The 20205-nt window shown below is 58.9% G+C and overlaps 1 protein-coding gene across 1 annotated transcript in view; it reads right to left on the bottom strand.

The window, feature by feature from the left end:
- Nucleotides 1-20205, bottom strand: part of DNAH9 (dynein axonemal heavy chain 9) — a 172924-nt gene that overhangs the window by 105278 nt on the left and 47441 nt on the right. Inside the window, exons 20-24 of the mRNA XM_068151652.1 lie at nucleotides 16589-16754; nucleotides 16016-16118; nucleotides 9329-9568; nucleotides 3023-3184; nucleotides 1491-1687 (exon numbers count right to left, since the gene is read on the bottom strand). Of these exons, the coding sequence (XP_068007753.1) occupies nucleotides 1491-1687; nucleotides 3023-3184; nucleotides 9329-9568; nucleotides 16016-16118; nucleotides 16589-16754 (868 nt within the window). The remainder of the gene's footprint in view (nucleotides 1-1490; nucleotides 1688-3022; nucleotides 3185-9328; nucleotides 9569-16015; nucleotides 16119-16588; nucleotides 16755-20205) is intronic.

A 20205-nucleotide genomic window follows, 5' to 3' on the forward strand; every position in this document is an offset into this window, starting at 1 on the left:
TGCCCCTGCCCTGCCCTGCCCCTGCCCTGCCCCTGCCCCTGCCCTGTGCCTGCCCTTGCCCTGCCCCTGCCCCTGCCCCGCCCCTGCCCTGCCCCAGCCCTGCCCTGCCCATGCTCCTGCCCCTGCTCCTGCCCCTGCCCTGCCCCTGCCCCTGCCCCACCCCAGCCCTGTGCCTGCCCTGCCCCAGCCCTGCCCCTGCCCTGCCCTGCCCCAGCCCTGCCGTGCCCCAGCCCTACCCCAGCCCTGCGCCCCCATCCCACATCCCACCCACTGACACACCGGCTTTGGAACAGGAGGAGAAATGCCCAGCCAAGGGCAGGGGTGGGAGGCAGCTCAGCAAAGCACACAGCTGGGGGGCAGGGGTGGGAGGCAGCTCAGCATGGGAAACCCTTTTGCAGATTCCCAGGTGGCAGTGGGCTGGGAGGGAGCCTCCAAGGGCATCCTGTCCAACCCCTGCAGGCAGCAGGGACAGCTCCAGCCACAGCAGGCTGCACAGGGACACAGCCAGGCTGAGCTTGAATGGCTCCAGGGCTGGAGCCTCCAGCACCTCCCTGGGCAGCCTGTGCCAGTGTCTCCCCAGCCTCCCTGGGCAGAACTTCCTCCTGAGCTCCAACCTAACTCTGCCCTGCTCCAGTTCCAAACCATTGCCCCTGGGCCTGTCCCCTGCCTGGCAGAGCTCCCTGGAGGTGGAGGCTGGGACATCTCCCCAGGGAGGCCAGAGGAAGCTCACCACATTGAGGTGCAGACACAGAGGATCCAAGGCCTTGATGCATGCCCCAGGAAAGGTTTCTTTTCTGAAGGCATCTGGGATTAGATGACCTCCAGAGGTCCCTTCCCACCCACAACCCAACAGGCAGCCTGCAGCAGGCTGAGTGGCTGAAGGCTCAGCACACACTGGGGGGAAAGGCCTGTGGGGGTAGGCCCAGGGGCAAGGGTTTGGAACTGGAGCAGGGCAGAGTTAGGCTGGAGCAGGGGACACTTAGGCTGGAGCAGGGACATTTAGCCTGGAGCAGGGACACTTAGGTGCCTTCCAAGCCAAACCCCTGTGTGGTGCTCAGAACCCCACTGAGGGGCTGTGCACAGCCAGCTGTGAAGCAGCTGTGAGAGCATCTGGGGCACTGCAGCCTGAGTGGCTCTGCAGTGGCTGTCAGGTGAACACCACAAAGCTCTGAGCACTGTCTGCTCCAAGCAGTGTCTGTGTAGGATGCAGAGCATCCTGGGCCAAGGATACCACAAGAGCAAGCAGAGTGAAGCCCCAGCCTGCAGAGCTCCCTCTGCCAGCCCCAGGCAGCCTCCTGCTGCCTGCAGTGCCCTCCCCAGAGTGGCTGGGCAAGCAGAGCAGTGGTGCTGACCAGGCCAGGAGGGCAGGAGAGGCTCCTGCACACCTCCAGCTCTGACTCTGCATCTCCACATCCCCCAGGGAGCCTCACAGCAGCACTCTGCACAGACAAATGCAATGAGGAGCCCCTAAAGGCAGCAAGTCCTCTTACACATGGCACATAGCATCCTCAAACAGCACCAGGTTCATGGCAGCATTGACTTCATTGTAGTTGGCCAAGGCCTCCACCAGGACCTGGCTCAGCTCCTCCCAGGAGGGCACTGGCCTGTAGCTGGGCTCCCCCACACCATTAGCAAAGTGGCAATAGATGTTCAGTCTCTTGGTCTGCTCTAGAGTGTCCTCCATGTCCTGCCAAAGCAAAAAGGAAGAGCTGCTGTAAGGAGAGTGGGATCAAGGCACCTTCAGTGGGGCTGCAGCTGCCCCCTGCAGAGCAGCTGCCATGGCAGGGGGAGAGGAAGGCAGCCAGAGGGACCTGCACCAGCTGGAGAGCTGGCACTGTGTGAACCTCCTGAGCCTCAACAAGGCCAAGTGCTAAATCCTGCACCTGGGGCAGGGCAACCCCTGGTACCAATCCAGGCAGGGGATGGAGGGCAGGAGAGCAGCCCTGAGGAGAAGGACTTGGGGTGCTGGGGGTGCAGAGCTGGAGCTGAGCCAGCACCGAGCACTGCCAGCCCAGCCCCAGCCTGGCCTGGGCTGAGCCCCAGCAGTGAGGGCAGCAGGGGCAGGGAAGGATTCTGCCCCTCTGCTGTGCTCTGCTCACAGCCCTGCAGGGCTGGGGCAGCTCTGGAGCCCTCAGCACAGACAGGGACCTGCTGCAGCAGGGCCAGAGGAGGCCACAGCAGTGCTGGCAGGGCTGGAAGCCCTCTGCTGGGAGCCAGCCTGAGAGAGTTGGCCTTGGGCAGCCTGCAGAGGAGAAGCCTCCAGGGAGACCTTCTGGTGGCCTTGCAGTGCTTCAAGGGCTGAGCAGAGAGCTGGGGACAGACTTTGGAGCAGGGCCTGTGGTGCCAGCACCAGGGGGAATGGTTTGGAACTCAGAGAGGGAGCTTGAGAGTGGAGAGAAGGAGAAATGTTTGGTGCTGAGGGTGGGGAGAGCCTGGCCCAGGCTGCCCAGAGAGCTGGGAGCTGCCCCATGGCTGGCAGCAGTGCAGGGCAGGTTGTGTGGGGCTGTGAGCAGCCTGCTCTGGCTGGGGCTGTCCCTGCTGGCTGCAGGGGGTGGACTGGGGGAGCTTTGGAGGGCCCTTCCCACCAGAGGCTGGGATTCCATGCTAACAAGCAGAGCTCCATGCCAAGAGGAGGTGCCAGGTTCTCTCATACAGTTGCACCTGCATGTTGGAATAGAGAGAAGAGGAACCAGAGGGGAAGAGGAGGAAGGGAAGAAGCCTGACTACTGACATTGCTCCAACCCATTGCTCCTCACCCTAGAAGAACACAGCTCAGGCTGCTCCATGGACAGCAGGAGCTGGAGGAGCACATTCTCTGCTGTGTTTGTCCCTTCCCAGTGTGCTCATGGACTGCAGCAGTGACCATCTCACAGGACACAGGTGACAGATTTTGCTCCTGAGGTCCCATCAGAGCATTGTCCTTGAGGAGAGTTGGAGATGGGCAGACCTGGGGGTCTGCCAAGGAACCTCTTTCCTTGTGAGCATGGCTGTTGTTATCAGAGCTATGGACCTCACCACTTACATCATAGAACCTCTTCACCATCTCCAGCTGGATCCTGTCAAAGGCTGCAGTGTCCTTCTCCTCCACCATCCTGTCCCTGTACACCCGGCTGGACTCGTGCAGGTACAGCTTCACCAGGTCCTGGGGCTGCTGCACACACTCAGGGCTGGAGAACAGAAGGCCCTGTGGAGAACACAGAGTCAGTAAAACCATCTTGAGGTGGAGGGGCTAGAGCCAAAGTCTTGTGAAGAGCAGCTGAGGGAGCTGGGGGTGTTGAGCCTGGAGCAGAGGAGGCTGAGGGAGACCTCATTGCTCTCTGCAGCTTCCTGAGAGGAGGCTGGGGCCAGGTGGGGGTTGGGCTCTGCTCCCTAGGAACAAGAGGTAGGGCAAGAAATAAGGCTTCAAGTTGTGCCAGGGGAGTTTTATAGGTTGGCCATGAGGAAGAGTTTCTTCCCCAAAAGGGTTGTCCAGCCATGGCCCAGGCTGTCCAGGGCAGTGGTGGAGCTGTGTAGATCCTGAGCTGAGGGCCATGGTCTGGTGGTGCCCTGGCAGTGCTGGGTCAGTGGTGGACTGGATGATCTGAAAGGTCTCTTCCAGCTAAAATGCTGTTGTGATACTATGATTCCATTGCCCAAAGGGACTAACCTCAGGCAGCACTCAGCTACCACACTGCAGAGGAGCTGCAGCACTGCAGGCACAGCTGTCAGCAGCCTGCAGCTGAGCCTCTGCTCCAAGCCCCTGCAGAACACAGCCCTTGGTGCCTGCAGTCTCCCAGAGCAGGTCATGTTCCTGGGGCTCATCTGCACACCCCAGCCAGCATCCCACACACAGCCTGCCTGGGCTGCTGCTCCTCACAGAACCACAGCATGGTTGGGTTGGAAGGGACCTGAAAGCTCAGCCAGCTCCAGCCCCTGCCCTGGGCAGGGACCCCTCCCACCAGCACAGGCTGCTCAAGGCCTCATCCAGCCTGGCCCTGAACACCTCCAGGCAGGGCACAGCCACAGCCTCCCTGGGCAGCCTGTGCCAGGCTCTCCCCACCCTCACTGCCAACAATTTCTTCCTCCTCTCCACTCTCAGTCTCTCCTCTCCCAGCTCAGAGCCATTGTTCCTCATCCTGGCACTCCCAGCCCTTGTCCAGAGTCCCTCCCCAGCTCTCCTGGAGCCCTTCAGGTCCTGGAAGCTGCTCTGAGTCTCCCTGCTATAAGATCTGAGGAGCAGAGCCAGCAACCCTGGCACACAGCTGTCTGCATCCCAACACCACTCTGGGACTGTTCTTGCAAAGATGAAAAACCAAACCCAAAGAGCTGGGAAATTCCAGAGGTAAGGATTTGAATATCAATCAGTCACTTAATCAGGTGGCTGCAGCCTGCAGGAAGCCTCAGCTGCTGGCTGCTTCTCACAGAGTGCACCAGGAGCTCCATCAGCACCCAGGGAAGGAGGAAATGTCCAAGAGGTGTCACCAAAGGCTGAGCCCATTAACAGCAGACAGAGTCTTGAGCAGCATCAATCAAGCAGCCACCTAATTATTGATAGCTAAAGCAGGCAGTGGGGGGAAGCAGCCTGCCCCTGCTCGCTGGCAGCAGTTGGCTTTCACCTTCCTCATCCCAGCTGCCAGCCTGGGGCTTATTGATTCCAGAAACCAGCTCTGAGTCACCTCCAGGCAGGTGAAAGCCATCAGGTCCTGCACTGATTTGAAAAGGTAACAACCAAAAGCTCCCTCAGTGAATCCCAAGACAGCCAAGCCACAGGAGTTCTGCTCTTGATGCCCTTGGGAGTGTGCCTGGGTGGGAAGAAACTCCACCCCACAGCAGGTCAGGCTGTCCTGGGCTGTCAGCACCCTGCTCCAGATGCTCTACTTCAAGCTTTTCTAGCTTCCCACCCCATCAGGCTCTCTCCTTCCCTTTCTCTTCCCTTAGGGAAGCAGAGGGGTTCATGGAGAGCCACTGCCACTCCTCTGGTGGCCAGCCCAGCCCTGAGCCTGGACACAGCATGTGCAAGCCTGAGGTTTCAGAGCTCTCCAGTAAGGTCAGCTGCAGGTGACTGAAAAACCCTTTCCATGCAAAAGACCAAAAAGTGAGTCCAGAGAAGGCAAGAGAGCTGGGGAAGGGTCTGGAGAGCAGGGCTGGGGAGGAGCAGCTGAGGGAACAGTTGAGGTGTTCAGTGTGGAGCAGAGGAGGCTGAGGGAGACCTCATTGCTCTCTGCAGCTCCCTGAGAGGAGGCTGGAGCCAGGTTGAGGTTGGGCTCTTGTCCCTCATCTCAGGTGGATGAGGAGAGGAACTGGCTTCAAGTTGCCCCAGGGTTGGTTTAGGCTGGACATGAGGAACAATTTCTTCCCCAAAAGGGTTGTGAAGCCCTGGAAGAGGCTGCCCAGGGCAGTGGTGGAGTCTCCATCCCTGGAAGGGTTCAAAGCCCTGGAGCTGTGGTGCTGAGGGCCGGGCTTCAGCATGGGCCTGTGCAGGGCTGGAAGGTTTCATAGTTTCATTCAGGGTTGGAAGGGACCACAAGGATCATCTAGTTCCAACCCCCCTGCCATGGGCAGGGACACCCCACACTAGATCAGGCTGGCCACAGCCTCATCCAGCCTGCTCTTAAACACCCCCAGGGATGGGGCCGCAACCACCTCCCTGGACAACACATTCCAGGGTCTCACCACTCTCATGGGGAAGAACCTCCTCCTCACATCTAGCCTGAATCTCCCCACCTCCAGCTTCATTCCATTCCCCCTAGTCCTATCACTGCCTGAGATCCTGAGCAGTCCCTCCCCAGCCTTCCTGTAGCCCCCTTCTGATACTGGAAGGCCACAATGAGGTCACCTGGGAGCCTTCTCTTCTCCAGACTGAACAGCCCCAACTCCTTCAGTCTGTCCTCACAGGAGAGGTGCTCCAGCCCTCTGCTCATCCTTGTGGCCCTTCTCTGGACACCTTCCAGCACCTCCACATCCCTCTTGTAATAGGGGCTCCAGAACTGGAGGCAGTACTCCAGGTGGGGTCTCACCAGAGCTTAGTAGAGGGGGAGCCAGAACGATTCTGTGACTCTGAGAAGTCTGCTGGCCGCAGGTGTAGGCAGAGCTCCCCTGGAGCTGGCACAGCAGAGCCACAGCTATCATCTCACTGTCAGGAGGAGATGGAAGCTGTTCCTCCTCAATTGCCACAGACCTTACCGTGACATCCTGCTGGAACATCTTGACAGCAAGGGGAGGGAAAAGGCAAGCACAGCCTGCTGAGTCTGTGATTATCATCTTAAAGAGCTGACAGAAATCACTTAGAGCAAAATGCTGAGGCAACCCTGGCAGCTGGGGAGGAGGACAGCAGCAGAGCCTGCTCTGGGCTGAGCCTGCTCCGGGCTGAGCCAGCTCCGGGCTGAGCCAGCCCCGGGCCGACCCTGCTCCGGGCTGAGCCTTCTTCAAGCTGAGCCTGCTCCAAGCTGAGCCTGCTCCGGGCCGAGCCTGCTCCAAGCTATGCCTGCTCCGGGCCGAGCCTGCTCCAAGCTGAGCCTGCCCCGGGCCGAGCCTGCTCCAAGCTGAGCCTGCTCCGGGCCGAGCCTGCTCCAAGCTGAGCCTGCTCCGGGCTGAGCCTGCTCCGGGCTGAGCCTGCTCCAAGCTGAGCCTGCTCCAAGCTGAGCCTGCTCCGGGCTGAGCCTTCTTCAAGCTGAGCCTGCTCCGGGCCGAGCCTGCTCCAAGCTGAGCCTGCTCCAAGCTGAGCCTGCTCCGGGCCGAGCCTGCTCCAAGCTGAGCCTGCTCCAAGCTAAGACTGCTCCAAGCTAAGCCTGCTTCAAGCTAAGCCTGCTCCGGGCCGAGCCTGCTCCAAGCTGAGCCTGCTCCGGGCCGAGCCTGCTCCAAGCTGAGCCTGCTCCAAGCTAAGACTGCTCCAAGCTAAGCCTGCTTCAAGCTAAGCCTGCTCCGGGCCGAGCCTGCTCCAAGCTAAGCCTGCTCCGGGCCGAGCCTGCTCCAAGCTGAGCCTGCTCCGGGCCGAGCCTGCTCCAAGCTGAGCCTGCTCCGGGCCGAGCCTGCTCCAAGCTGAGCCTGCTCCAAGCTGAGCCTGCTCCAAGCTAAGCCTGCTCCAAGCTAAGCCTGCTTCAAGCTAAGCCTGCTTCAAGCTGAGCCTGCTCCGGGCTGAGCCTTCTTCAAGCTGAGCCTGCTCCAAGCTGAGCCTGCTCCGGGCCGAGCCTGCTCCAAGCTGAGCCTGCTCCAAGCTGAGCCTGCTCCAAGCTGAGCCTGCTCCGGGCTGAGCCTGCTCCAAGCTGAGCCTGCTCCAAGCTGAGCCTGCTCCGGGCCAAGCCTGCTCCAAGCTGAGCCTGCTCCGGGCTGATCCTGCTCCAGGCTGAGCCTGCTCCAAGCTGAGCCTGCTCCAGGCTGAGCCTTCTTCAAGCTAAGCCTGCTTCAAGCTAAGCCTTCTTCAAGCTGAGCCTGCTCCGGGCTGAGCCTTCTTCAAGCTGAGCCTGCTCTGGGCCGAGCCTGCTCCAAGCTAAGCCTGCTCCAAGCTAAGCCTGCTTCGGGCTGAGCCTGCTTCGGGCTGAGCCTGCTCCAAGCTGAGCCTGCTCTGGGCCGAGCCTGCTCCAAGCTAAGCCTGCTCCAAGCTAAGCCTGCTTCGGGCTGAGCCTGCTTCGGGCCGAGCCTTCTTCAAGCTGAGCCTGCTCTGGGCCGAGCCTGCTCCAAGCCAAGCCTGCTCCAAGCTAAGCCTGCTTCGGGCTGAGCCTGCTTCGGGCTGAGCCTGCTCCAAGCTGAGCCTGCTCCAAGCTAAGCCTGCTCCGGGCCGAGCCTGCTCCAAGCTAAGCCTGCTCCGGGCCGAGCCTGCTCCAAGCTGAGCCTGCTCCGGGCCGAGCCTGCTCCAAGCTGAGCCTGCTCCAAGCTGAGCCTGCTTCGGGCTGAGCCTGCTTCGGGCTGAGCCTGCTTCGGGCTGAGCCTGCTCCAAGCTGAGCCTGCTCCGGGCTGAGCCTGCTCCGGGCTGAGCCTGCTCCAAGCTGAGCCTGCTCCGGGCCGAGCCTGCTCCAAGCTGAGCCTGCTCCGGGCCGAGCCTGCTCCAAGCTGAGCCTGCTCCAAGCTGAGCCTGCTTCGGGCTGAGCCTGCTCCAGGCTGAGCCTGCTCCAAGCTGAGCCTGCTCCAAGCTGAGCCTGCTCCGGGCTGAGCCTGCTCCAGGCTGAGCCTGCTCCAAGCTGAGCCTGCTCCAAGCTGAGCCTGCTCCGGGCTGAGCCTGCTCCGGGCTGAGCCTGCTCCGAGCTGAGCCTGCTCCAAGCTGAGCCTGCTCCGGGCTGAGCCTTCTTCAAGCTGAGCCTGCTCCGGGCTGAGCCTGCTCCAAGCTGAGCCTGCTCCGGGCTGAGCCTTCTTCAAGCTGAGCCTGCTCCGGGCTGAGCCTTCTTCAAGCTGAGCCTGCTCCGGGCCGAGCCTTCTTCAAGCTGAGCCTGCTCTGGGCTGAGCCTCCTCCTAGCTTAGCCTGCTCCAACCTAAACCTGCTCCAAGCTGAGCCTGCTCCAGGCCGAGCCTGCTCTGGGCTGAGCCAGCAGGAAGGAGATTTTGGACAAGAGGAAGCTGTAGGCTCACTGCAGAGACCTCTCTGCTCCATCAAGGGGAACTGCCCAGAGCACAGCAGCCTCCTGGGCGTGTGGGGAAGCAGGGACAGGACAAGGTGCCAGGCGCAGCGGTGTGGGACTGTGCCAGGGACAGGACATGCTGCAGAAGGAAGGAACAGCTCAGACTTTCTGAGGAGCCCCTGGGATTCTGAGGAGCCCCTGGGACTGAGGGAGAATTCAACACTGCAGCAATGCCATCAGCAAGGGCCACAGGCCAAGGATCCAGGGCTCCCCTTCCTGCAGGTCTTCAGAGAGTCACAGCATGGGTTAGGCTGGAAGGGACCTGAAAGCTCATCCAGCTCCAGCCCCCTGCCCTGGGCAGGGACACCTCCCACCAGCACAGCCTGCTCAAGGCCTCATCCAGCCTGGCCTGGAACACCTCCAGGCAGGGCACAGCCACAGCCTTCCTGGGCAGCCTGTGCCAGGCTCTCCCCACCCTCACTCTCAACAATTCCTTCCCCCTCTCCAGTCATCATCATCCTCTCATCTCAGTCCAGTGGCTGGGCTGGATGATCTCAGAGAGCTTCTCCAGCTGAGACAACTCTGTGATTCTAATGCTCCTCAGCATCATGAATCCATCCTGGAATCCATCCAAACCCAACCATGGTCACCCCCTTGGCTCAGGGACACACATTCCGTGCCACTGCTTGCTGGGAGGCAGTGTTGTACCCAGCAAGGCCAGCTGGACCGGAGGGGCACAGCTCCACAAGCTCTCATGGCACTGGCACAGCTGCATGTGCCAGGGGACAGCCTGCACTCACCTGGAAGATGTTGGAGAGGTCTCTCAGGTTGAACACATAGTGGAACTTGATGGCTGTGGGCAGGAAGGCAGCAGCCACCTTCTGGTGCAGGGCCAGGGCCAGGGCAATCAGCTGCTGAGCTGACTTCTGCACAGCCCCTGAGAAGCTCCCACTGGACAGGTGCTGCGTGAGGATGGTGCTGTAGATCCTGGCCAAGGCCTCCTGGCCAGGCATGGAGACAGCAAAGGTGCAGAAGTGACGCTGAGGAAGAGAAAGGAAGACACAGAAGAGACAGAGAGATGGGCAACCACCTCTGGCAAAATGTCCTTGGGGACTCCATGTAGACACAGAGTCACAGGATGCCCATCCACAAGCAGGGCAGGTTGGAGGAGCCAGGGAATTCCAGGCCTGGCAGCCTGACCTCAGTGCCAGGCAAGACTATGGAACAGATCATCCTGAGTACAATCACACAGCACTTACAGCATGGCCAAGGGATCAGGCCCAGCCAGCAGGGATTCAGGCAGGGCAGGTCCTGCCTGACCAGCCTGATCTCCTTCCAGGCCCAGGTGACTGCTTGGTGGCTGTGGGGCAGGCTGGGGATGGAGTCTGCCTGGACTGCAGCAAGGCCTTTGCCACCATCCCCCACAGCAAACTCCTGGCCAAGCTGTCAGCCCCTGCCTTGGACAGCAGCTCTGAGCTGGGTTAGGAACTGGCTGGAGGCTGAGCCCAGAGAGTGGTGGTGAATGGTGCCACAGCCAGCTGGCAGCCAGGCACCAGTGGTGTGCCCCAGGGAGCAGTGCTGGGCCCCAGCCTGTTCAATATTCAATATCTTTATTGGTCATCTCATAGTTTCATAGTTTCATTCAGGGTTGGAAGGGACCACAAGGATCATCTAGTTCCAACCCCCCTGCCATGGGCAGGGACACCCCACACTAGATCAGGCTGGACAGAGCCTCATCCAGCCTGCTCTTAAACACCCCCAGGGACGGGGCCTCGACCACCTCCCTGGACAACCCATTCCAGGGTTTCACCACTCTCATGGTGAAGAACCTCCTCCTCACATCCAGCCTGAATCTCCCCACCTCCAGCTTCATTCCATTCCCCCTAGTCCTATCACTACCTGATATCCTGAGAAGTCCTTCCCCAGCCTTCCTGTAGGCCCCCTTCAGATACTGGAAGGCGACAATTAGGTCACCTCGGAGCCTTCTCTTCTGCAGACTGTACAGCCCCAACTCCTTCAGTCTGTCCTCATAGGAGAGGTGCTCCAGCCCTCTGATCATCCTCGTGGCCCTTCTCTGGACACGTTCCAGCACCTCCACATCCCTCTTGTAATAGGGGCTCCAGAACTGGACACAGTACTCCAGGTGGGGTCTCACCAGGGCTGAGTAGAGGGGGAGGATCACCTCCCTCGACCTGCTAGCCACACTTCTCCTGATGCAGCCCAGGATCTGATTGGCTTTGCGGGCTGCAAGTGCACACTGAGAGCTCATGTTGAGCTTTTTGTCCACCAGCACCCCCAAGTCTCTCTCCTCAGGGCTATCCTCCAGCCAGTCACTGCCCAGCCTGTATTTGTGCCTGGGATTGCCTCGACCCAGATGCAGGACCCTGCACTTGCTCTTATTGAACTTCATGAGGTTGGCCTGTGCCCACCTCTCCAGCCTGTCAAGGTCCCTCTGGATGGCCTCCCTTCCCTCCAGCGTGTCTGCTGCACCACACAGCTTGGTGTCATCGGCAAACTTGCTGAGGGTGCACTCAATGCCACTGTCCATGTCCCCCACAAAGATGTTGAATAAGATAGGTCCCAGGACTGATCCCTGAGGGACTCCGCTTGTCACTGGCCTCCACTGGGACATGGAGCCATTGACAGCCACTCTTTGGGTGCGGCCATCAAGCCAGTTCCTTATCCATCTAGTGGTCCACCAATCAAACCCATGTGTCACCAGTTTGGAGACCAGGATGTGGTGCGGGACAGTGTCGAAGGCTTTGCTCAGCTCCAGGTAAATGACATCAGTTGCTCGCCCCTCAGCTATTGATTTCGTCACCTGCTCATAGAAGGCCACCAGGTTGGTCAGGCAGGATTTGCCCTTGGCAAAGCCATGCTGACTGTTCCCAATCACCTCTTCACTATTCTTTTGAGCGAGTAGTGACTCCAGGAGGATCTGCTCCATGATCTTTCCAGGCACAGAGGTGAGACTGACTGGCCTGTAGTTCCCTGGTTCCTCCTTCTTGCCCTTTTTGAAGATGGGGGCAATGTTTCCCCTTTTCCAGTCTGTGGGGACTTCACCAGACTGCCAGGACTTTTGAAATATAATAGAGAGGGGTTTAGCAACCTCATCTGCCAGTTCTCTCAGTACCCGTGGGTGTAACCCGTCGGGTCCCATGGACTTATTCAACATCTTTGTGGGTGCCATGGACAGTGGCATTGAGTGCACCCTCAGCAAGTTTGCTGATGACACCAAGCTGTGTGGTGCAGCAGACACGCTGGAGGGAAGGGAGGCCATCCAGAGGGACCTTGACAGGCTGGAGAGGTGGGCACAGGCCAACCTCATGAAGTTCAATAAGAGCAAGTGCAGGGTCCTGCATCTGGGTCGAGGCAATCCCAGGCACAAATACAGGCTGGGCAGTGACTGGCTGGAGGGTAGCCCTGAGGAGAGAGACTTGGGGGTGCTGGTGGACAAAAAGCTCAACATGAGCTCTCAGTGTGCACTTGCAGCCCGCAAAGCCAATCAGATCCTGGGCTGCATCAGGAGAAGTGTGGCTAGCAGGTCGAGGGAGGTGATCCTCCCCCTCTACTCAGCCCTGGTGAGACCCCACCTGGAGTACTGTGTCCAGTTCTGGAGCCCCTATTACAAGAGGGATGTGGAGGTGCTGGAACGTGTCCAGAGAAGGGCCACGAGGATGATCAGAGGGCTGGAGCACCTCTCCTATGAGGACAGACTGAGGGAGTTGGGGCTGTACAGTCTGCAGAAGAGAAGGCTCCGAGGAGACCTAATTGTCGCCTTCCAGTATCTGAAGGGGGCCTACAGGAAGGCTGGGGAAGGACTTCTCAGGATATCAGGTAGTGATAGGACTAGGGGGAATGGAATGAAGCTGGAGGTGGGGAGATTCAGGCTAGATGTGAGGAGGAGGTTCTTCACCATGAGAGTGGTGAAACCCTGGAATGGGTTGTCCAGGGAGGTGGTCGAGGCCCCGTCCCTGGGGGTGTTTAAGAGCAGGCTGGATGAGGCTCTGTCCAGCCTGATCTAGTGTGGGGTGTCCCTGCCCATGGCAGGGGGGTTGGAACTAGATGATCCTTGTGGTCCCTTCCAACCCTGAATGAAACTATGAAACTATGACTTGAACACTTTCAGGTTCTTCAGATGATCACGAACCTGATCTGCACTTACAATGGGCAGTTCTTCCTCCCTGTCCCTGGCTTTGACTTCCATAACATCTGGAGTGTGGCTAGAGGCCCTTGCAGTGAAGACTGAGGTAAAGAAGTTATTAAGTACCTCAGCCTTTTCCTCATCACAGGTGACCATGTCACCATTTTCTTTTCTGAGGGGGCCCACACCTTCCCTAGTCTTCTTCTTCCCATTAATATACCTGTAAAAGTTCTTAGTATTCCCTTTAATCTCCCTGGCTAGATTCAACTCAAACTCTGCTTTGGCTTTCCTGACCAGGACTCTTGCTGCTCGGGCAGCTTCCTTGTATTCCCCCTGTTCTACCTGTCCTTCCCTCCACTTCCTGTAGAGTTTCCTTTTAAGTAATAGTGTGTCCAGTAGCTCCTTGCCCATCCAGGCAGGCCTCCTAGCATTCTTACCTGCTTTTCTCTTTGTTGGTACACAGAGCTCCTGGACACAGAGGAGGTGGTCCTTGAATGAGGGCATTGAGTCTATCAGCAGTAAGTTTGCAGATGACACCAAGTTGGGGGCAGGAGTTGATCTGTTAGAGGGTTGGAGAGTTCTGCAGAGGGACCTTGCCAGGCTGGGCAGATGGGCAGAGGCCAAGGGCAGGAGACTGAACACATCCAAGTGCCAGGGGCTGCACATTGGCCACAACAACCCCAGGCAGTGCTACAGGCTGGGGTCAGTGTGGCTGAGAGCAGCCAGGCAGAGAGGGACCTGGGAGTACTGGTTGGACATGAGCCAGCAGTGTGCCCAGGCAGCCAAGAAGTCCAAGGGCATCCTGGCCTGCATCAGGGACAGTGTGGCCAGCAGGAGCAGGGAGGTCATTCTGCCCTGTGCTCAGCACTGCTTAGGCCACACCTTGAGTCCTGTGTCCAGATCTGGGCTCCTCAGTTTAGGAAAGATGTTGAGCTGCTGGAAGGTGTCCAGAGAAGGGCAACAAAGCTGGGGAGGGGTCTGGAGCACAGCCCTGTGAGGAGAGGCTGAGGGAGGTGGGGTTGCTTAGCCTGGAGAAGAGGAGGCTCAGGGGAGACCTTCTTGCTCTCTCCAACTCCCTGCAGGGAGGTTGTAGCCAGGTGGGGGTTGGTCTCTTCTCCCAGGCAGCCAGCACCAGAACAAGAGGACACAGTCTCAAGCTGTGCCAGGGGAGGTTTAGGCTGGATGTTAGGAAGAAATTCTTCCCAGCAAGAGAGATTGGCCCTGGGGATGTGCTGCCCAGGGAGGTGGTGGAGTCCCCATCCCTGGAGGTGTTTAGGAAGAGCCTGGATGAGGCCCTTGGTGCCATGGTTGAGTTGATCAGATGGTGCTGGGTGAGAGGTTGCACTTGGTGATCTCAAAGGTCTTTTCCAACCTGGTTAATTCTGTTCTGTTCTATTCCAGGAGGTTGGATCTGAGCAGGAGGAGAAAGTTGTTTGTTGTGAGGGTGCTGGAGGCCTGGAGCAGGCTGCCCAGAGAGGTTGTGGAGTCTCCTGGTGTGGAGAGCTTCCAACCCCCCCTGGGCACTGTGCTCCTGGGCAAGCTGCTGTGGGTGCCCTGCTGGAGCAGGGCTTGGGCTGGGTGATCCCCAGAGGTCCTTCCAACCCCTCCATGCTGGGGTTTGACTCCCCACTACCCAAGATCCAGCAGTTTCCTCTCTGCAATGCTCTGAGCAGGATCTGTCCCTGCAGCCACTAGCCCACCAAGCTCCAGCTGCTTCTCATGGGCACTCCTTGCTCTGGGTCTCTCTCATCTGCCAAGCTCCATCCCACAGCAGGCAAACATCTGCCACACAGCTGGGAAGGCACTGCCACTCTGGCTGCCATTTGTCCCCTCAGATGCCAGAGGACCTGCCCATGGTGTGGAGCTGTGGGCAGAGGGAAGAGCCAGGCTGTGGGCAGGCTTTTACTGGGGGGTGAGTCCAGTGAGAGCTGATGACAGCCAGTTCTGATGACAGCCTGCTCTGTGACACAGGCTGAGCATCACAGCTCCCAACAACCAAGGCCTGAGGTGGAAGATCTCTTCCCAAACCTATCCATCTGCTCCCAGCAGCACCTGCACTGCTCTGGGGGCTGGTTTTGGTTCTCTCTGTTTGAGTTTCCCAGCACTGCCTGCTGTTGAGTGTGAGCTTGATGCCAGCTCCAGCAGGACACCTCACAAAGCAGAAGGTTTCCATGAACTATGCTCCAGAGGTAAGTATTAGCTAAAGGAAGGCAGGATCTGTCTGCATGGAGCAGGAGGTGTGAAGCTGGCTGGCAGGGACTGCCTGCCCCAACTCTGCAGGAGAATGTCAGGATAAAGCAAACCAGGGGAGAGGGAACTGCAGACACTGAACAGATCCATGCCACTGCTGCTGAGGAGATCACAGCACCCTCACAGCATCACAGAAGGGGTTGGAAGGGACCTCAGAGCTCATCCAGCTCCAGCCCCTGCCCTAGGCAGGGACACCTCCCACCAGCACAGGCTGCTCAAGGCCTCATCCAGCCTGGCCTGGAACACCTCCAGGCAGGGCACAGCCACAGCCTCCCTGGGCAGCCTGTGCCAGGCTCTCCCCAGCCTCACTGCCAACAATTTCTTCCTCCTCTCCACTCTCAGTCTCCCCTCTCCCAGCTCAAAGCCATTGTTCCTCATCCTGGCACTCCCAGCCCTTGTCCAGAGTCCCTCCCCAGCTCTCCTGGAGCCCTTCAGGTCCTGGAAGGCTGCTCTGAGGTCTCCCTGGAGCCTTCTCTTCTGCAGGCTGCACAGCCCCAGCTCTCCCAGCCTGGCCCCACAGGGGAGGTTCTGCAGCCTCTGGTCATCTCTGTGGCCTCCTCTGGAGCCTCTCCAGCAGCTCCAGGTCCTCCTTGTGCTGGGGGCCCCAGAGCTGGAGGCAGTGCTGCAGGTGGGGGCTGAGCAGAGCAGAGCAGAGGGCAGAATCCCCTCCCTGTGCTGCTGCTCTCCCTGCTCTGGCTGCAGCTCAGCACTCAGCTGGCTCTGGGCTGCCAGGGACCAGTGCTGGCTCCTGGGGACTTTGTCACCACCTGACCCCCCCAAGGCCTTCTCCTGCAGGCTGCTCTCAGCCACTCCTCACTCAGCCTGGATCAGTGCTTGGGATTGCCCTGCCCCAGCTGCAGGACTTTGCCCTTGGCCTTGTTGAACCTCCTGAGGTTGGTTTGGGCTCTCCTGTCCAGTCTTTCCAGGTCCCTCTGGATGGATCCCATCCCTCCTGTGTGTCAAGCTCACCACACAGCTTGGTGTCACCTGCAGACTTGCTGAGAGGATCTGCCAGTGGTCCTCCTCCTGCCTTTGCACCCACAATGCCCCCAGAGCAAGCCCAGCTCCCTGCCTGCCACAGCTGGGGCTGTACCTGCAGCCGAGGGTTGATGGTGAAGCTCCCTGCAGTGGGGTTCATGCAGGCCACATACTGCACATTTCTGATCTCCTTCAGGGTCAGCTTGTTCCTGTCATACCTTTGAGCAAAACAAAAGCAGCAGCAGGGTGACCACACAGTCAGGAAGCAGCTCCTGCCTCACACCCCTGCCTGGGATTGCAATCACAGAGCCACAGCATGGGTTGGGACAGACTTTGGAGCAGGGCCTGTGGTGCCAGCACAAGGGGGAATGGTTTGGAACTCAGAGAGGGAGCTTGAGAGTGGAGAGAAGGAGAAATGTTTGGTGCTGAGGGTGGGGAGAGCCTGGCCCAGGCTGCCCAGAGAGCTGGGAGCTGCCCCATGGCTGGCAGCAGTGCAGGGCAGGTTGTGTGGGGCTGTGAGCAGCCTGCTCTGGCTGGGGCTGTCCCTGCTGGCTGCAGGGGTTGGACTGGAGGAGCTTTGGAGGTCCCTCCCAACTCCACCCATTTTATGGCTCTGTGATTCCAGCATGGCTGAGAAGGAGCCATGGTCAGAAAGGTGCAATCTGACCCAGCCCAGGTAGCCTCCTACCAGTGGCCATAGTCCAGGTGCTGCCTGAGGAGGGTGTGGGGCTGCACTGTGCCATAGGCATCCACCTGGGGCATGTTGAGGTCATCAATGAAGTACACCAGCTGCTTGCTGCCTGCTGGGCCATAGGTCCTGCCAGCCTTCTTCTCCAGGGGCTTCTCAAGGACACCTGTGTGGAGGCAGAGAAGCAAAGTTCAGCTGCTGAGGGACTCAGGAGCTCCCAGCCACCAGTGGTGTCCCCAGGGCTGGGGCCTTGCTCTTTAGTGTCTTTGTCACTGATCTGGGTGAGGGCATTGAGGCAGCCTCAGGGAGTCTGCAGATGGCACCAAGCTAGGTGGCTGTGTCCATCTGCTAGAGGGGAGGGAGGCTTGAGAGGGGGGATCTGGGCAGGTGAGAGCCATGGGCTAAGGCTCACTGGATGAAGCTCAGCAAGGCCAAGGGCCAGGTCCTGCCCCTGGGTCACAGCAAGCCCATGGGGAGAGCAATCCAGGCTTGGGAAGGTGTGGCTGGAAAGCTGCAGCTGGGAGAGGGCCCTGGGGGTGTTGGTTGGCAGTCACTGACCAGGAGCCAGCAGTGCCCAGGGACCAAGAAAGCCACAGGCAGCCTGACTTGGGTGAGAAGCAGGGTGGGCAGCAGGGGCAGGAGGTGACCATCCCCCTGTGCTCAGCACTGGGGAGGCCACAGCTGGAGTGCTGTGCTCAGCCCTGGGCCCTCTCTCCAGGAAGGACATTGAGGGGCTGGAGGTGTCCAGAGCAGGGCAGCCAGGCTGCAGAAGGGCCTGGAGCCCCTGGGCTAGAGGAGGCCTGAGGGAGCTGGGGGTGTTCAGGCTGAAGAAGAGGAGGCTGAGGGAGACCTCCTTGCTCTCTGCAGCTCCCTGCAGGGAGGTTGGAGCAGGGAGGGGACAGCCTCTGCTCCTTGGTGGCAAGGGACAGGCCCAGGGGAAATGGTTCCAAGCTGCCCCAGGAGAGACTCAGGCTGGAGCTCAGGAAATATTTCTGCCCTGGAAGGGATCTCAGACACTGGAACAGGCTGCACCCAGAGGTGTTTGAGGCCCCAACCCTGGAGACATCCAAGCTCAGCCTGGCTGTGTCCCTGGGCAGCTTGCTCTGGCTGGAGCTGTCCCTGCTGCCTGCAGGAGGGGTTGGCCAGGAGGCCCTTGGAGTGTCCCTTCCAACCCAGTGCACTCTGTGACTCTCTGCAGATTCACATCCTGCTGCTTTTCAGGCCACTTTCACACCCCTGGGGTTTGCTGCCTGGGTGCTCTGCAGACTGTGGCTTTCCCAGCACTCCAGGCTGAGCTGATCCATGGCACTGGCAGCTGGGGCCCAAGGCCTGAGCTGTGCTGAGCAAAGGGCTGAACACTTCCCTGGCTGGAGCTCCTCTCTCCCCCTTCCAGAGAAGCACAAAGTCTGACACTTCTGGTAGCAAGCTAAATTAAGTGTTTCAAATAAGCATTTAATGTAAATTTAATTAGTCCTTAATTAACATCTCCAATCAGCCCCTTCTGAGCTTAAACAAGGCTGTAGGAAACTCCTCACAGTGCAGTGCAGCCAGCGGGGAGCCAGTGGCACGTTGGGGAAGCTGCAGTACAACTCCAAGCCTCTCACCATGGTAGCAAAGAATAGAATAGAATAGAATAGAATAGAATAGAATAGAATAGAATAGAATAGAATAGAATAGAATAGAATAGAATAGAATAGAATAGAATAGAATAGAATAGAATAGAATAGAATAGAATAGAATAGAATAGAATAGATCAGACCAGACCGGGCTGGAACAGACCTTCAAGATCATCAAGTCCATCCTATCATCCAACACCACCTAATCAACTAATTGCTGCTGCCCACCCTGCCAGGCTCTCATGCCCATCAGCCCTGCCCACAGTGTGGATGCAGAGTGTTGAGATTAGTGGCCTGCAAGGTCAGCCTGCTAAGGTCAGCTCACCTGGGGCAGGCTTCCAGCCCTCAACTGTCTGATGCCTCTAACCCCCTTCAGACCTGCCCCACAAAGCTGCTGTGGCCCCAGGCTGGGGGGCATGGGCTGAGCCTGTTCTGCCACCGCTCTGGAAGAGGGGCTCAGGGACGAGGTCGAAGAGCTGTGCACAGGGAGGTGCTCCCAGAGTCCCAGATCCACAGAAGGGTAGGGGCTGGAAGGCATCTCAAAAGCTCACCCAGCCCTACCCCTGCCACAGCAGGGTCACCTAGAGAAGGTCACACAGGAGCTGGGGTTGGGGTTGGACTCCTTTTCCAACCAGGCCATCCTGTGATTCTCTGGAAGCAGATCAGCCCCAGAGGGAAACTTGAACCTCCAACAACTTTCCTGTGTGGTGTTGGGAGCCTGGCAGAGCTCAGCTGGGCATTCACTGCCCTCAGCACCAGTCTGGGCTGTGACTGTGTCCTGCCAAAACACCACTTGGGCAACAAGTACCCGGGTGGTGAAGGTTAAATGCCTGCTCTGAAGTTGGGCAGGAGCTGGAGGGATGCCCAGGGGCATTTGTGCCAAAGCAGGGCACGGCAAGGAGATGCTTTGGTTTCTGGGGAGAGCTGACACAGCTCAGAGCAAAGCAAGCTGAGCCATTGCTGGTTAATGAACAGATGGGACAATGATTTTCTCTCTCCAGGTCAGCTCAATGTGGAGCTACCAAAGGGAGGCACTTCTCAGTAACTCCCTCCTTGCCCTCAGTTCTGCAGAGCTCACACAGAGAGCTGACCTTACCTTGGCCCCAAACTTCATTCTACACTGCCTGACTTCCCCAGGGCCAGCAACTCCCTGAGGCCCTGAGCTCCACCTAGGGTCAGCCAGCCCCATGCCCCCTGGGGAGGAGGGGATGTGGGGTCTGATGTCCCAGGCAAGCAGCACCAGAACAAGAGGGCACAGCTTCAAGCCGTGCCAGGGGACGTTTGGGCTGGATGTTAGGAAGAGATTCTTCCCAGCAAGAGAGATTGGCCCTGGGGATGTGCTGCCCAGGGAGGTGGTGGAGTCCCCATCCCTGGAGGTGTTTAGGAAGAGCCTGGATGAGGCCCTTGGTGCCATGGTTGAGTTGATCAGATGGTGCTGAGTGAGAGGTTGGACTGGATGATCTCAAAGGTCTCTTCCAACCTGGTTAATCCTATTCTGTTCTATCTGCTCCATGGGAGCACATTGGGCTCCAGCAGGATGCAAAGCACAGCAGCAGGAGCCAGCAGCCCTGGCTTACAGCCTGCACAGTTCCACTGGCCCCATCCTTGCTGCTGCCTGGGATGCAGTTCCCAGCACTGCACCCTGAGGACAGTTTGGGTCCTAGCCTGGAAACCCAACCTGTCCAGCACAGGTTCACAGTCAAGAGCACTGAAGACACACCTCAAGGCAAGTCTGAGTTGTGTGCTGGGCAGAACAGCAGCAGCAGGCTGAGGCTTGGGTCTGAACCAGAGCCCTCAAATCCTCAAGCTGGACACTGTCAACTTCCACAGAAGCAGAGGTCTGCTGACCTGAGAGTTCCACAGTGGGACTGAGAGTCTGGAGGGCTCACTGCAGTGCCCACACATGGCACAGAATCCAGCATGGAGAGGCTGGAAGGGAGCTCTGGAGCTCACCCAGCCCAAGCCCTGCTCCAGCAGGGCACCCACAGCAGCTTGCCCAGG

This window comes from Melanerpes formicivorus, unplaced genomic scaffold (genome assembly GCF_026170545.1).
Source record: "Melanerpes formicivorus ecotype bairdi unplaced genomic scaffold, bMelFor1.0.p_v2 SCAF_21, whole genome shotgun sequence".
Classification (NCBI taxonomy): domain Eukaryota; kingdom Metazoa; phylum Chordata; class Aves; order Piciformes; family Picidae; genus Melanerpes; species Melanerpes formicivorus.